Source organism: Thermobia domestica, chromosome 7, assembly GCF_964235325.1.
Source record: "Thermobia domestica chromosome 7, izTheDome1.hap1.1, whole genome shotgun sequence".
NCBI classification, from domain to species: domain Eukaryota; kingdom Metazoa; phylum Arthropoda; class Insecta; order Zygentoma; family Lepismatidae; genus Thermobia; species Thermobia domestica.
The window spans coordinates 58,457,097-58,474,313 of record NC_137460.1 but is presented as its reverse complement, the minus strand read 5'-3'; the positions used below and the strand labels follow the sequence as shown (position 1 = coordinate 58,474,313).

General features: G+C 32.5%; 1 protein-coding gene across 1 annotated transcript in view; it reads right to left on the bottom strand.

The window, feature by feature from the left end:
* The window catches only part of LOC145688880 (prostaglandin G/H synthase 2-like), a 65,550-nt gene extending 59,594 nt beyond the window's left edge, over window positions 1–5,956 (bottom strand). Inside the window, exons 1-2 of the mRNA XM_081763045.1 lie at window positions 5,869–5,956; window positions 1,214–1,336 (exon numbers count right to left, since the gene is read on the bottom strand). Of these exons, the coding sequence (XP_081619171.1) occupies window positions 1,214–1,336; window positions 5,869–5,929 (184 nt within the window). The 5' untranslated portion in view covers window positions 5,930–5,956. The remainder of the gene's footprint in view (window positions 1–1,213; window positions 1,337–5,868) is intronic.
* Between the last annotated feature and the right edge of the window lie 11,261 nt (window positions 5,957–17,217).

Genomic DNA, 17,217 nt, shown 5'->3' with positions numbered 1-17,217 from the left:
GAATCTTAAAAGAGAGAAAAAATAACAGGAAGAAGAAGTCACGGTCCGGATAAGGTATTTGTAGAGAAATTTGATAGAAATAATAACTCAAATGATAGTAAAGTGTGTGTCCCATTAGAAGTGGGCAGATTTAATATTTTTTTAAACTCTGTATATTTTCAAAATGGTAAATATTATTACATCATTACAAAGAGTAAAAGTAACAATTTAAGAATTAAAACTGACATTTGACATATATTCCCTACGATTTGCTATACGAGACTTCACTCTCCCAATGAAATTTATAATCATTTTTGTACATACTGCCTGATCAATGTAGCTGATAACACGTTAAATTTCCTCTTTGAAATTTTACCCTGTTCTGGCTTGGTTTTCGCAGACCTTTGATTTCAGAAAATCCCTAAGGAAGTAGTCAAAAGAAGTAAGGTCGCATGATCTAGCTGGTTTGTTCAGGTTACCATTGCAAGAAAGGATCCAGCCCTTTTTTTTCTCGCAAATGATGGAAAATGTGGCAGGTAACACCATCGTGTTGAAACCACATCCGTTTAATAACCAATTCCAATCAATTACAGCTACAAATGTGGTACCCATATGCAATAATTGCATTCTCCATTAACTCATCAAAAACACTCCATGTCAAATAATCTGAAACAATCACTTGTAAAGAAACTTGTAAGAATATTGTCACAAACCCAAACACAAGTTTTGTTATGAAATTCAAATTTGACAATTTTACATTGGAATAATTACCCGTTGCAATGATGTAAAAATATTTGTCATTTATCTTCAGAATAGTATTCTATTAAGTATATTAAATCTGTCGTTTTTGTTGGGATATTATTCAAACATGAAAATGAGCAAAAAATACCTTATAAGGTGTGTGATTTTAAAAAAAAAAAAAAAAGACATGTGAAAAGAAAACTTTCAAAAGAATTGAATTGAAAGCTGAGTGATACATGTCCGGATTATTCGAAATTCTCTACTGTACTATTTTCCTTTGTTAACTTTTTCCTCTACACTGTGATGGTGAGCCTTTTGTACCTCGAAAACCAAGTAATTTTATTAGTCCTTTCAGTGTACACCGGCGCCGATACCAAATAATCATGTAAGTAGGCCTACTTATTGACTTTCATATACTCATGCAAGAATTCCTTCATTCTGATAACAAAAGGAGAAAAAATCAAAAAAGATATAAAGTATTTATTCTACTTGCCTGTTTCACAGTTACGCCCATAATATCCCGTTGCTGTGCAATCGCATTCATAAATATTTCGTGGCAAGGACATACAGATCCCTCCGTTCTGACATGGAAAAGAACAGCATGGATCATAATTTCCTGAAAAATTAAAGAAAGTTGGAAAGCAGTTATAAAAATAAATATTACCATATTGATATGATTGTTTATCAAAACTTTACCTTTAATTTAAAAGAATATACTAGTATTAAAGTCTCCGTTGTACAGATTTTGCTTTTAAAAGACTTAAATCTGATTTAAACTACTCGCTGAACAAATAAAAAACGTTTATTGTAAAAAATATATATATATATTATTGTGTAACAGTTTCGCCAATCCACTTTGTCTTCATCATACGTATTGTTCTGCTCAGCGAGTAGATTAAATCAGATGTAGAATTAAATATAGTTTTTTCATGATATTTAAAGCAGGATACTTAAATTTCTTATCGTGCATGAAGTTATACATTTGAAAGAAGGGAGAAAGTTTATTTTCATGTTGAAGAACTTAAAATTGTTTAATTTTAAGCAACGTTTCAGTACCTCTTTGACATTTTTGGCACTATCGAATGTACTTTTATCCGTTTCTAAACTGCTCACGACTCAGAGAATTTTCTAACATTTTGATACATTTTCAAATTTTAATCTTATTTATTTATTTATTTATTTGTCTATAGTGTACATAATTATCTATCTACAAAGTTATCATTCACAACCTAGAATATAACATTGTATGCTTGGGCGTCTCTGGTGTGTAAAAAATTGAGGAGGATGACTAGAACAGAAAATGCTTTTCGAACCCAACTAAATTTACATCAAAATTGAGATACAAAGTAGGAAGCTACTTGAATTAAGAGCTAGCAGAATTTGGTTTCTATTTCTACCAATACAATTGATCAATATTTTATCTTCGCTGGTAGGTTGCTTGCTATATATCTAGAAGTTTCCATAAACTATAGTTCTTATTGGCTTTTGTGTTGATCTAGGAATTATAACATTAACAATATCCATTCTATCCATTAATTTTATATTACTCCACTTTCCTTATTCTCCTTCCATCATGCTTTCTACCACGTCACTTTCTACTCCAACAAAGTCCTAATATCTTTTCAATTATTTTACATTATATTCTTTTATCCCTATTATTCCTAATGTTCTCATTCGTTTATCATTTCAATCAGTTCACTTGTTCCATCATTCTCAACATATAAATTTCCAAGAACTCTAATATGTACAATATTTTTTTATCTGCCCCCGACAAACTACATTGCATCAGAACTATCAATATTCAAATATCGTGTAATAATCCATTGTAAAGTTAAGAGGAGGTGTATAGATACATATTAATGGACAGAAAAAGGCTTTAAATTCGAAAATCTGTAGAAATATTTTGTACATTGTAACAGTTCAATGGATATAATAATATAACTTTCTCAGTTTTTACACTTATCATGAGTCGCTTTGGTTTATATTTATGTGCATATATTGTCCATTTGTTGCAGAACGTGATTATAATCTTTAGTCATGAAATAGCAAGAATTCAATATTTAATTCACACATAGATACATATGAAACCATCATGAACAGTATGAATACTATTATGTATAACTTCTGTCCTTTAAAAATTTGAAATAAAGACAACTCTTTGGATATATATTCCTGTCAGAAAATATGGTTTCTATTTAAGCTCCAGTGAACTCACTAAAATCAGGTTATAGAGGTACAAACATGGAATTATTTAGATATTAAATAATTATTAAGGTTTTCGATTGTCCATAAACCGTTTTCAAATAACAGAAAAGATGAAAGAAAGGAAATCGTAGGAAAAAGTACAGAATGTCGATGTCAAATTATCATAGTCTCACGCATTATGCTGGAAAAAGACTATAGCATTACCGTAATCTCTTATTAAAACTAAGAAAAAATTAACTTATTACGTAAAAGCTAACCAGGTGTGTCTGTTTCTTAATTTATGTCTAATTTATCAAGTTTTTGTTGTAGGTACACAATAACCGTCATTTGTTTAATATTTCAATATTGGACGAATTTTCCATGAAAACTATAAGCACTTCATAAGATAAACATAACAGCCTTATTGATATATCCTATGAATGAATGCTGCCAACTTCAACTATGAGCTTTATTACTAATTTTGATATTTGGTGATTTTTGTGTAATATATATACAGGCGGGTAGCCAGCCCAAAAATGTAGGAGGGAGGCAGTAGAAGTTAGGGCGGCCCGATCCAACCATATTATAGTTCATCATCATATTATAGTTCATTTGGAAGTCTACCGTAAAAAGTTTAGGGAGGGCCAGTAAAAATTTAGGGGTGTCGCCCCCTAGATCCCGTGGATATATATTAATTCTATAAATGTATTTTGAAACAAATAAAGTATGCTGAAAATTTAATTTTTGTGAACGAAATTTGTGATTATATCTCATCTCATTCTCTATCTAAATTGCTTTTCTCAGCACTAGGTTTAGAAACCTTACTCCTTATGTGATATGTTTCAAATACATTCCTGTCGATTACAGATGAAGAGCGATTTAAAAGTGTAATGTTGTGAATTGTATGCTTAGAACTTCTAAAATCCTCGGAATGGACAGACACTGTTTCCTTGTTATCATTGAATTCCCTCAAATGTTTCTCACGTTAGTTTCTTTTTAATTTATTTTCGCCACACCTATATATGTATCAATGCGGATCAAGAATGTTTATTCACAAAATATTCGTAGTTGTTATAATTAATAAAGTTTATTTTCGTATTATTTGATGATATGTTTCTTTATCTGTATAACACGGAAACAAAGTGTGTTAATCCTTCTCTTTTCACAGCCTTAGCTGCCTCAAAGATATAGATTTGTGTGTGTCACCCTTCTATAGCTATCCTATCATAACTATTAGAAAAACCTGTGTTGACAATATTATTTAACTGTTCCTGTAAATCCTCTTCCGAGGTAACTAAGCTGTATGCTCTCAAAAACATATTAGTCCAGATGTTCTGTTTTACCATGAGTAGATGTGCCAAAAGTAATACTGGCAATATGCTTTCTGTAGGTGATTGAATGAAACTTATTTTAACGACTATAAAAAGTAAGACCCAAAGTAATTAATAGAATTTTTCTTTTTCGTGTTCTACTGTAAATTTTATTTTAGAGCATATATTTTCCAATTCGATGCATGAAATTTGTGCGAGTAACTGATTATCGGGAAAGGAACAGTCTCAATAGATACAATGGGTTTCAGCTCAGCCTTATCTCGTCGACCGTTTTCAGAAACACAAACAGACATTAACAAAGTCATTTCTCGTAGCCAAAACAACAGCCAATCAGGAGTCAGCATCCCTAAGACAATCAGAAGCCAGCATTTCCCTCAGTCAATCACAAGCCCCCATTCATAACCCTGCCCCTAAATAGTCACTATATACAGTACATGCTCACATTTCCGGTCTCTTCATTACAATCCGTGGAGATGAATACGATGTCTGCATTCGAAACGTCGGATGTCAATATTTTCACCTGGCTGATAGCCCCGGAAAACTTATTATAATCCCTGAAGATGAATGAGATGTCTGCATTCGAAACGTCGGATGTCAATATTTTCACCTGGCTGATAGCCCCGGAAAACTTATTATAATCCCTGAAGATGAATGAGATGTCTGCATTCGAAACGTCGGATGTCAATATTTTCACCTGGCTGATAGCCCCGGAAAACTTATTATAATCCCTGAAGATGAATGAGATGTCTGCATTCGAAACGTCGGATGTCAATATTTTCACCTGGCTGATAGCCCCGGAAAACTTATTATAATCCCTGAAGATGAATGAGATGTCTGCATTCGAAACGTCGGATGTCAATATTTTCACCTGGCTGATAGCCCCGGAAAACTTATTATAATCCCTGAAGATGAATGAGATGTCTGCATTCGAAACGTCGGATGTCAATATCTTCACCTGGCTGATAGCCCCGGAAGACTTATTACAATCCCTGAAGATGAATGCGATGTCTGCATTCGAAACGTCAGATGTCAATATCTTCATCTGGCTGATAGCCCGGGAAGATTTACTAAAATCAAGTCGCCAGGAAATATTCAAGTCTTTCAACTGATTATCAGCTTATAAATAATTATCGTATTTTAGAGCGAATATTTTTCAATTCGGTCCATAGAATTTGTACGAGTAACTGATTCGTGCCATTAGTAAAACAAAATATTTTATAAAATTAAGTTCCGCTTTATCCAAAGTAATCATTTCAAAACGATTATTAACTATATCCACTAAAAAGATAAGGGATTATACTGATGTCCATGTCATATAACATATAGGAAAAATACAGTGGTGAACGAAAAATGTGCTATAAGGGGAAAATATTAAAAGCAAAAAATATTAATAGGATTTATATACGAAAATCATTACCATATTACCACAATAGTTCGAGTATATAACAACGCGAAGTCTCTATTATTAAAATGGAGGCTGCACATATACGCTATGATCAACTCTGATAGTATGAAAATTGACAGAAATTTACATAAAATATAATTTCCTATGTATTACTAAACATAATAAAGCATAAAATTAGTTCTTTCTAAATCTAATATTATTTTTTTCTGGAAAAGAAGTTCATCTTACCTTCGTTATTGTCAGCTAATGTAGTTGCCAAAATCAAAAGAAAGGTTGTAACATAAAACATTGCTCGCTTCACTGTAAGAAATGTAAAATAATAATAATATAATAATAATAATAATAATAATAATAATAATAATAATAATAATAATAATAATAATAATAATAATAATAATAATAATAATAATAATAATAATAATAATAATAATGTAAAATTAATCAAAAAGCTGCAAGTAGAGCAGTATATACTTTTTGTTTCTCTAAAATAGAGAAAGAAAATTATTTAGAATAGAGAAATCAAAAAAAATAAGATAAATGAATTTCCTCTTAAATCTGTAAGTTTTCGTTAACTTCCTTTCTCAAAAATTTTCAAAATTTGTTCTCGACAACGGTGGAGAATTCATGGATAATAGTTCCAGTTCTTTTGTATATATTTGAGAATCGATATGTAAAATAGTAATAGAATTATATAAAAAAAAAAGTGCCATTACCGAATCGATACTTACTCTCCCAAGTACAGTGTGATCCAAATATGTGGCCTGAAGAGACCAAGATAGATGTTGTAAATTGAAGAAATCTCTTCGTCCATTATCAAGTATTCATATTTACTTATTTACTTAACCTAGGGTTGCCATAATTCTTCGCTGTAAATGCAGGATAGACATTGTAAAATAAATAAAAGAAACTTAAACTGCGCTCTGCCACGGAGAGAACCATAGTACATCTTTCTACAACGGACAATTAGGCAATGATATATTTATGCATCAGAAATATGCTAATATAAATAAAACCGTGTATATGAATTGTGTCAGGTTGTATAATAAACTTGCTATGTACTTGAAGAATATGACTAATGTTTCTATTTTACGTAAGAAGTTATTCATCTTACTTGTTTTAAAGTGCTATTATACTATTAAGGAATATCTAAATGATTCATTAAATGAGGAGTTTGTAACAGATACTTACTCATGAGTACATGTCTGTGTGGTACAAACGGTTACCTAATTACGATGTAAATGTTAGTTTAAATACTTGATATATCCTATTTTATGGTTTTGTATTTTAGAAAGATGGATAGACACAATATGATGTATACCTCTACTATTTGACATCATTGTATGTATTTTTAATTTTTTTATTTAATTTAATTTATTTATTTATTTATTTTCTTTTTGACAACTGCAATGCTTAGAAGAGAATTTCTCATGTTTTGTAAGCTAATGAAACAGGCAAATAAATGAAATGAATTGTGAATTGAAAGTTATGTGAGTGCAATCTTTTTCAATTTATTATTAAAAGAAACTTCTGTGTGTGTGTCCCCGTTAGATTAAACTGTATTTCGCCTCCCTATGTATGAATGCACAGATGAAACAACAGAAACCATTTTGTATCAGGGATTATGTATAAACTGGTCGGGAAATATTTGTATCGCAGATCGTGTACAATTTGGTAGATTGTTTCTTTAACCCATACAATTTATGCCTTTATATATAGGAAAATAACGTTTCATTTCTGATTAAGAAACAATATTCTGAGGGAAACTTGTAATAGTTCATAAAGGAAGAGTCAGAATTGAAAAGCAGGATTGAAATTCTTTAAATGTGTAGTTAAGATAACGGATCGAGTTAAATCAAAGATATTAGTTGCACAGCAACAGACATGGGAAAAAGATATTTTGAAATATTGTGAAATTTGATAACTACAATCTATCTGTCGGGCATTACATTTATCAGTAGAAGAAAGGGTGAAAGTGTTGCCAACTGAGCATGTAGAAAATAACTCTTCTAAATTTAATGAGAAACAAGGTAAATTCAAATATAAAATTCAAAAGTAAAACCTTCAATTGTCTACATTACTTGAAACGGCAAGAGGCAATGCTCTCGTAGCATTAAAAATAAATTTATGATGCTCAGTTCCTAAAATATTGTTAACCATTGGATGTACGTTAATAGAGTTCGGTACTGTTGTCGTAATGTAATAAGTGTTCGTTGTTACACCTTTGTATTCAGTAGGCGAACCCTCGGTTGACTCGGGAATATGTCCATGAGTCGAAGGGCAGAAACCATTGGTAATCACTTCAGTGTCTTGCGGAGAAATAGATCCGATTAGTTATCTCATCATGAAATGTAGCCAAGTAGGAAGTAGTTACAATAGTCGTTTAGCGAGAGACAACTATTTATTTATTCATTTATTTATGAATGTTTCAGATGCAGATGCAGATCTATGTCCATTTTACACTGGAACAATGTAACAAAGTATATAGGAAACAACAACAACAACAACAACAACAAAGGAAAGTATAAAGCCTAAAGTATAAAAGATGCTGTATAATTGATAGTCTAGGTGTTATATATGTCAGTAACGTATGACTGCGAGTAAGGCGAGAAGGTACACGAAAATTGAGAACAGAAATCAATAATTCGGAGTGAAGTTTTCCATTGATAATTTTATGGAAAAGCAGCAAATCTGCCACCATGCGTCGAGTAAGTAAAGTTTGTGTATTAGGAAGGAAGGAAGGAACAAGAAATCCTCAGTAAGTTAAGAGATAGGTATACCTAGAGAAGAAAAGGGGACAAAGATAGTGTCTCCGAGAATAGTGAGTCGGAAAGAAGACTCACGGGGAAAACGGAATCTGTAGGGACAAAGGTATAGTGTCGTTCGGTAGTACTAAGTTTGCAAGAAGAGTCGGGGTAAAAAATGGCGCCAGAATACGTTCAAAATGGGAAAACTATTGCCAAGTAGAGTAAAGGAGGCTATGGGCATCTCGGAGCATGGTGATCCCATAGAGAAAGGAAAGACAGTATTATAGTTACTTATGGATAAAGAATGATCAAACAATTCGGAAGACGGTTACAGTGTTGAAAACAGAAAACAAGTCAAGAACGATTTTAAAACGTTAGTGTGTTTTGTCATAGAAAGAAATTCATCATATTGAATGCACAGATACTTCATTACTTGTAAAGGAAATACATGAATGGTTATCTCTATACATGTAAATACTTGTATAGATATTCCTAGTGATTTTCTTATTTGTTGCCACGTAAAAATAATAAAAATAAAAAAATAAATGTGCAAAAGTAATTCTTAAATTTAACAGACGGACTATGCAATAGTATACATTCGAAGCGTGATTGTGTTTATTTTAAATATAGATAAGTAAAAGCTGTAGATAGGTGAAGATAAATTCGAAAACTTAAAGTTAGTTAGGGACACACTTCCTTTTCGCATACCAATGTGTCCTTAAATTTCTTTATTTTTCCTTTTCCTTCTTAACTCTAGTTCTCACTAAAAAAAAAGAAAAAAGAAAAAGAAAAGAAAAAGCAAGTTCAGGGAAGTAAATAAATATTCTCTGACACTTCCTATCCGTTAAGAATATCCTTTCGTTCATACACAGTCATGTTGCAGACAAACAGTGATTTATATATCTCAAAAAAATATCGTCAAGTTTCCAGAAAGCAGTCATCAGTTCCCAGAAAATATCGTCAAGACGCCAAATCACAGGAAATTTATTAACCTATGTGAGAAAATAATAAAAATAAAATTAAACATTAAAAAAATAGTACTTTAGGAAATTGTGTCACTAGACCAAATAGGTATTAGTATCTTAGTTCTAATTTAAAAATACATTAAAAAACATGTAATTCTTCAACTCTTGACTTTGGTGTCTTTAGAAGACTGAAATAATGTCCCCTGCAAAATAATGTTTTTGGAGCTTTGCAAAGGTAATTTGACAATCCACAGTAGCAAGTAAAGAAGCTTCCTTATTAGAGTTAATACTTAGATTAGAACATTCACATCCCAAAGAAAACTAATTAAACAATACAAAGGAATAACTTAATAATTTAAAGTTTCACTATCTGTTAGGCGATAACTTACCTTGTATTAATAGTTAGCGCAGAAGACGAACTGTTATAGATTCCAAACATGAATGAGAGATAAATACAGTAATATCAAACTGTTTATATAGGTTGTCACACATTTTCATTAACAAAATTTTAGACAAGCTCAATAATTATTTTAAAAGGATCAATAATTATTTAACTTAATCATATGCCAGAATATGGAATACTATTCTTTCCTTTGTAGATAAGAATCTAGAGCGTCAGGTATCGATAAAGTATAGTCTTGTGAATTTAGACTCTAATCGAATCTTATGTTCTTACACGCTTTTCACTAGTACACATGCAAAAATATAATTAAACAGTTGGGAGACTACAAATAGTTCATTACTTTAAATGCCACCCAGTTCAATTTCCAGATTACAATCACGGACCAGGTCGACCAATAAAAGATTTCAATTTAGGATATAATAAATACCACTAACTTATCATAAATACCAATGCGTATATTTGTTGCATTTCCACCAAAGATTAGTTTTTCATAGGAAGTTCTTATGTAGTTATTTATTTATTTATTTTATTTTATTTTATTTTATTTTATTTATTTATTGATTAGTCTTCAAAATAAAATAGAATTGATAACTTTTATGTTTAATGAAAATTAATTACTTAATGCAAATAAAAGGTTATACTATTAAATAATATAATGCAAGAGTAAGCCCTTGGTTATACCGACAAAAGTTTTTAAATACATGCCTTAAAATATATCTGTATTAACTTCCCAGTCACATGCTAGGGAAACTTCAGTTCTAGCATCTTCTAGCAAAATAAATGAGTCGTTAAAAGAAATATCATTTTGTACTAACGCAAATTCTTGATTTGATGACACATTTCAATTAATAAATCTGAAAGGCTCTCAAATAAATAAATAAATAACGTAATTCTAATAACATACAGTGTAGACCTATAACACAGTGTCTTCTATTGAGGAATAATTGAATGAGCAAAACTGGGGAAAATTAATACCTGTTTAATTGAAAATATCTCTAACTATCCATTTTCCTAAACAAGAGACAAGAGCAACGATATTTAGAGTTGCGTCATTGTTATGGAGAGAACATTGTAGTTTAGTGGTTAGAATGTTGGACTCATGTCCACGTGGTCCTAGGTTCGCTTCTCGGACAGTTCTTCCTAATTTTCTTTCACTCAGTGTCCTGAGAAAACTGGGGAGTCACGTGCAAACAAGATGTGAGGGCCACTAGATCTAGAAAGCTCCTAGATATAGCCTGTTAGTGACAGGGCGTCGCAGTGCGCTGACCACATGCTGGAAGTAGCTCCGATCGCTAGCAGATTGCACTGGAGCAAGCTTAGGCTTACTTTTTTTTTTTGAGAATTACAATAGCATTACGGTCTCCTTGACTAACCTTAAAAAAAGATAACATTTAAATAAACTCTAAACATCAATTAGTTTTTGTTACCTCAACTTATATATACTACGACATTTCCAATATTTCATTTGAAATATTGTTTGCGAGAGTTGCAAATATTTCGGTATATTTTTGCAAATAATTCCAATTGAAAATCATTTCGCTATGGAGATTTTATCAAGATTAAAGAGAAAAAATATGAGAAATACACCGTAATGCTCGAAAATAATTGGTTTAGTCCAGTGGATAGTATAATTCTTCTCTGTTTCAACTTAAAGTTTTGCTTTATAATGACATAGTACCTGCTGTACTTTAGAAAAAAATAGTGAGTTTCGTTTGGCGTCGTCCGTATACAGTCTTAGGATTTGAACTGTGTAATTCAATGATAAAACAATAAATAACATGCATACTAAGACGCTTAAATTATATCATTAAAGCTGAAAAATAATAACTATGTTTTAATGAGACTTATGAGTATTTTAAAGAGGTGCGAACTGTCTATTTCATACAGTCATCATTTTTGTTTTCGCGTTGCTAGCTTTCATTTTGCGAAGTTGCGGTCCTACACAAAAGAATTTTAAGAATGGAATTTAACTACAGAACTATGATAAACTTGTGAAGCTTAAAATATATAAAACGACAATAATGCCTGTTGTTCTGTATGGTTGCGAAACATGGTCGCTTATTCTGAGAGGAAAACGTAGACAGAAAGTATCTGAGAACAAGATCCTGAGACGAATATTCGGACCCAAGAGGAACGAGAATGGGAAATGGCCGAAACTTCATAACGAGGAACTACACAATTTATATCGTTACCAAATATTGTTAGGGTCACCAAATCTAGGAAGCTCAGGTGTGTAGTTCATGTAGCCAGAATGGAAGAAAGTAAGAACGCTAGAAGTCCAATCGGAAAACGACAACTAGTAAGACCTAGGCGCAGATGGGAGGACAATATTAAGATGGATCTCGCAGAAAATAGAAATATAAAGTAGAAACTGGATCCAGTTGGCTAAGGATAGAAGTCGATGGAGAGCTTTGAACCTCGGGTTCCATAGCCATAGAGTTAGTTATAACTAGCTTTAAACACATATCGAAATAACTCAAGAATAATTAAATTCCAGTACACTTAAAACAGAATTATTTTTCCCAGTTGTTTCCTGGTATGATTATGAATTTTTGATGTTAAGATATTACATCTTGAGGTATAGTGTTTTTTGTATATAATTAATCATCTTTGACTGCTTCAATTATGAAAGTTGTTTAATGCAATGCTCTCTAAATTAACGATTACTTAGTCACGTTTGTATTTATTCTACCTTCAAAGTCATATATGGGTTTGAATCAGTTGAGGCAACAATATGCTTAGTTAGATTAAAGTAATTTATACAATGTGCTTCCATATTTTCTAAATTGTTTATCTGTAAATTGAATCTTCTCTTTATAGTTACCCATTTACAACAGATTACGAAGCTAGTTTAAAAAAGAATTCGACTGTTTCACGAAGCTATAACACAATATTAAGCGAGTGTATTCTCCTACGTTGAAGTGTAATGAAATGATATGTTACTATGTTACTTTTAAAAGCCGTAAAAAGAATCATAGTTCATACAGCTTATGAACATACGATGTGATTGTAGTTAATAAAGTAATTTTGTAATTCGATTTGTATTGTATAATTTACGAACTGATTACCACGCTACAAGTGTCAAAATATTCCATACTAATATAAGCGAAAAAGACATGCATTCATAATATAGCAATCCGGCTTTAGACCTAAAAGCGCACTAGTTACCAAAATCTAACAAACAGAAAAGTTTAAGAAATTGATGTAAAATATTATATAAAGGTGTACTTATTCGACTTTTGATGACATATTGGTACCCAGTAATGGCGCGATTGATTTTAATGTGTTATTATTGAAACGCTATACCTCAATGATGTCTTGTTAGAAAAGTGGACGATTGTTGCCACCGACATAGATGAAACCTTTCATAATAAGTAAATTTAGTCCGCATAATGGAAAAATTGCAGATATCTGAGTAAGATACCTCAAACATCAGTGTTGCATCATTTTCAACTGAGAAAGGTAAATTATCAAATATACTCGTAAAAGAAAGAGTAAACTTGAATAAAACAACATTGTCTACTGAAATTTGTGTAGATAACAAATTTCCTCAATTAAAGGGGGAGGGAGATGTAATAGCCGTACCTCCTATTGCTGTATTTTCTTTTTATTGAATGTTATGTGATTCTTGTAGCTAGTTAATCATGTTTAATTACGTTATGGGATGTAAAAAGGACGGTTGGTCTCCCTCACTTAATTGAGAAGTTACTAATTGTTTATACTGTATATTTATGTTCCCATTTGTTTTGTATGTTTAATATGTAGTTCTTAAAAATCTTAATGATAGAACACACTCAACGGAAAATTCTTATTAACATTGTGTAACGTAGACTTAATGAGGACATAAGCATTGAATATCAATGTGCATTTTTCAATATAGCAAAAATATGGGTATGAAGAGTGAAATAGTAAGAGTTTATGTACGCACGCACCTGTAGTGTCGGATGGACAGAAGGGTATATATCGACATTTAATATTGGTGACCAAAGTACAAAATAGTCACAAGATCTAACATAAGTTGCAGAACGTTTCTTTCTTTTTCTTTCTTTCTTTTTTTTTCCTTTTTTTAGAATTAATATAAATGTGATATGTTTCTAAAAACTGAGATAACTTAGTAGAAGCTCTTCGTGTTATACGAGGGAAGCCCGTCGATCAACTTCCTTTTTGGCGTTGGTAATTCTAAATTCACCGATGGACTTCAGCTCCTTCTTTTGTACCTCTTTTTAACTTGATTTTACAAATAAACTATGCTAGCTAAATCCGTCTCAGTTATTTCAAGTACTTGTTACCGTTAAATTGTAATACTTTCGGTCTACAATTAAAATGTTAGTTATTTATTTATGTGTGACTGCTCGCGTACTGATATTCCTGAAGTTAAAAATTATAAAGTAGGCTACGTTCCGTTCGTGTGACGGAATGGCGACTGGCTGTGGAATTGACGACAAAAAAACAAATGTGCACCTGTAACATAATGAACATAATAAAAATAAAGCGCTTCAATGGCCTTTTGAAATACAAAACCTCAGCTTCCTTTTTTTTTTTTTTTTTTTTGTGGAAATTACATAAGCAGCGAAAAAAAGTACTCCTTTACTCCTATGTTTTTGAGCAGTACTCCTTTTTTATCCTCTGTTGTTTAAAGTTCTGGTAACTAATTCATAAATGACACATCTAGCCCATCTACATAATTATTTCATTTTTTAAAACTTTTCGTCTTGATTTTCATTGAAATGGTGAAAGAAAAGTAGTATTCGCTTTACAACTTTTTAACATTTGGCTACAATATGAGTTAGGAAATTAACACTTGCGCGGATTAATCCTGATAACATTCTAGACTTTTATAGCCTTACTCAAACCTTCCAGGTCAGGTATGTAGGTTTACACAAGTTTCCATTTACATGGCTGCAGACCTAACCTAACCAAGGCCATAGCAAACTTGCTAGTTTCTCGATTGCAAGCTTGTTTCAGACTTCACAATAATACATAATATAAGGCTAGTTTTAACATTCCTTTAAATTGACACACCTGTCAAGCATGACTTAAAATTCACACTTGGCAAAGCCATACACAGAGAGGATTTCGAAGGTAGTTTATCGGGGAAAATTAAGGGCAAATTTAGACTAGCTGTAGACGTGCTTGCTTACTGGGAACTTGTTTGGTGTATATTTGTCATAAAAATGAAGGTTCACTTAGTGCGTTACGTAATGCCAACTCTCCGTTTCTTCACGATATTACGGATTTAGCAACACCACCACCAACAACAAAACATATGAGCACATTCTAAGCTAGCTACTGGCTGTATATAATACAAAGATTCTTTAGATTTCTTATTTTGTATTCACGTGAAACAGTAAAATACATAGATAGGCCTAATAATTTTCTTCACTTCCAAAAATGTGACATAAATATTATAAATTATGATACACATTTAAATTGGATTTGCAAATCGCTACGATCCTCGCTATGGATCTTGTTTGGTATCAGTCCGAGGGCGGATGATGCCATTGGGGGTGTCCTCCCTCGTCCCTCTAGAATTGTCACTGGTTCCACGATTATGCCATTTAGGCTACTGGGGACGGATGATTAAGGGTCTTCACTACAGCGAAATTAAAATACCGCTAATTTTAGAGTTTTTCTGTAATATCTTTAAAACAAAAATATTCAAAAAGCAGAAACGTAGTGAGCTAGACAATACGATTTTGCATGTGATACGTTCGTCACAATTCACCTATCTGCTGTTGGTATGTCGCTATTTACAGAACCCGTAAAAAATGCTAAATTTATTTACAGTTGCAAATCAAAACCAGATAGATGAGTTGTGATAACGGTATCACATGCAAAATCGTATTGTCTAGTTCACTACGTTTCTGCTTTTCGAATATGCTTATTTGTTTTGAAGATATACAGAAAAACTCAGAAATTAGCGGTAGTTTAATTTCGCTGTAGTGAAAACCCTTAAGGCAAGTGATTGATGATAGAAGAATCGGTGGAGTTAGAACTTGGGAAGAAACGGGATTACCCGTGAAAATTCACAGACACTATGTTGTCCAAAACTAACTTGCTTGGCCGGAGATCGAATCAGTGGCCCCACACACAAGACGTAAGAGCTCTACCACTGAACTACCATGCCCTATTCAGAACTACTAAGATAGGACCACGAAGTCTTATGACACTTCGAACACAATTTTATATCACCATGTACCGTGTGGGTGGTTTTTTCCCCTGTTCTTTCCGTGTGATCCAGTTTTCTTTATTCCAGCATTTCTTCCATTATCATCACCACACTCAGATAGTGTAAGAGAACAACAAATAGAAAATAGCTATAAATAATATCATAACGGATAATAAATTTAGGACACAAATAGTTATGACAAAGAGAATCAAAACTTACTTTATGCGATGCAAAAAAAAAAAAAAAAAAAAAAGACTCAATCCACTATCACGTTGTCTGTAAACTGTGATACTTGTTCTAAATAATAAAAATATTATCAGTTTTCTTGGGAGAAACAAGTTCAATTAAGACGACACATAGAACAAAAGCTGATTCTGAAATGTCTTCACAGGATGTCCTGTTGAGTTACGCATAAGACATAACCACAAGTTCTCTTTCCTTTTTTAATCATTTTATCTACAAACGGGTAAGCCTATTCTTTTCCTATTCGTTATGACGCCACGTGCTCCTCTGAAAACTCACTAACTGGATAAAAAATGAAATGAAATCTTTAAGTTTTACGTCCGCGATTATGCCGGTTAGGCTAAAGGAGACGGTGATTATGAGAGATTAGTGAAAATGGTGGAATGAAGAAAGTGGGAGGAAACGGGAGAACCCCGAGAAAACCCACGAACACGGTGTTTGTCCACCACAAAGTTCACTTGGCGGGGGCTGGGATCGAACCCGGGACCCCAAGCACCAGAGGTGAACGCTCTACCACAGAGCCACCGCGCCCCCTAACTGGATAAAGAGTGAGTTATTTTATAATAATAATAATAATAATAATAATAATAATAATAATAATAATAATAATACAATGACTATAATAGAACTTTATGACCTAAAATCTCAAGAGATCATCGGTGCAGAAACAAAGCACGTCATTAAATTATGTTCAGTGAGGATTGTTGTTACTTACTTCCCGGATTTTTTTTATAAAGTATTTTTCTTGTCTTCTTGGTCTACTCAGAAGTCTCTTGCTGGTAGACTTTCTCCATTTTTCCTCTGGAATCAGGCCCGTAGCCAGCTCAAAAATGTAGGGGGCCCGATCCAACCATATTATATAGTTCATTTGCAAGCCTATCGTGAAAGTTTTAGGGGACATTAAAAATTTAGGGACGCCTGGTCCCCCTAGACCCCCGTGGATACTGGCCTGTCTAGAATGCTTAAACTGGGCGTATTTGTAATCCCGCGCACGTATTCTGTTCATCTTAGACAGTCTGGATCTCATTATCCGTAAGAAATTTGGTTAGTGCA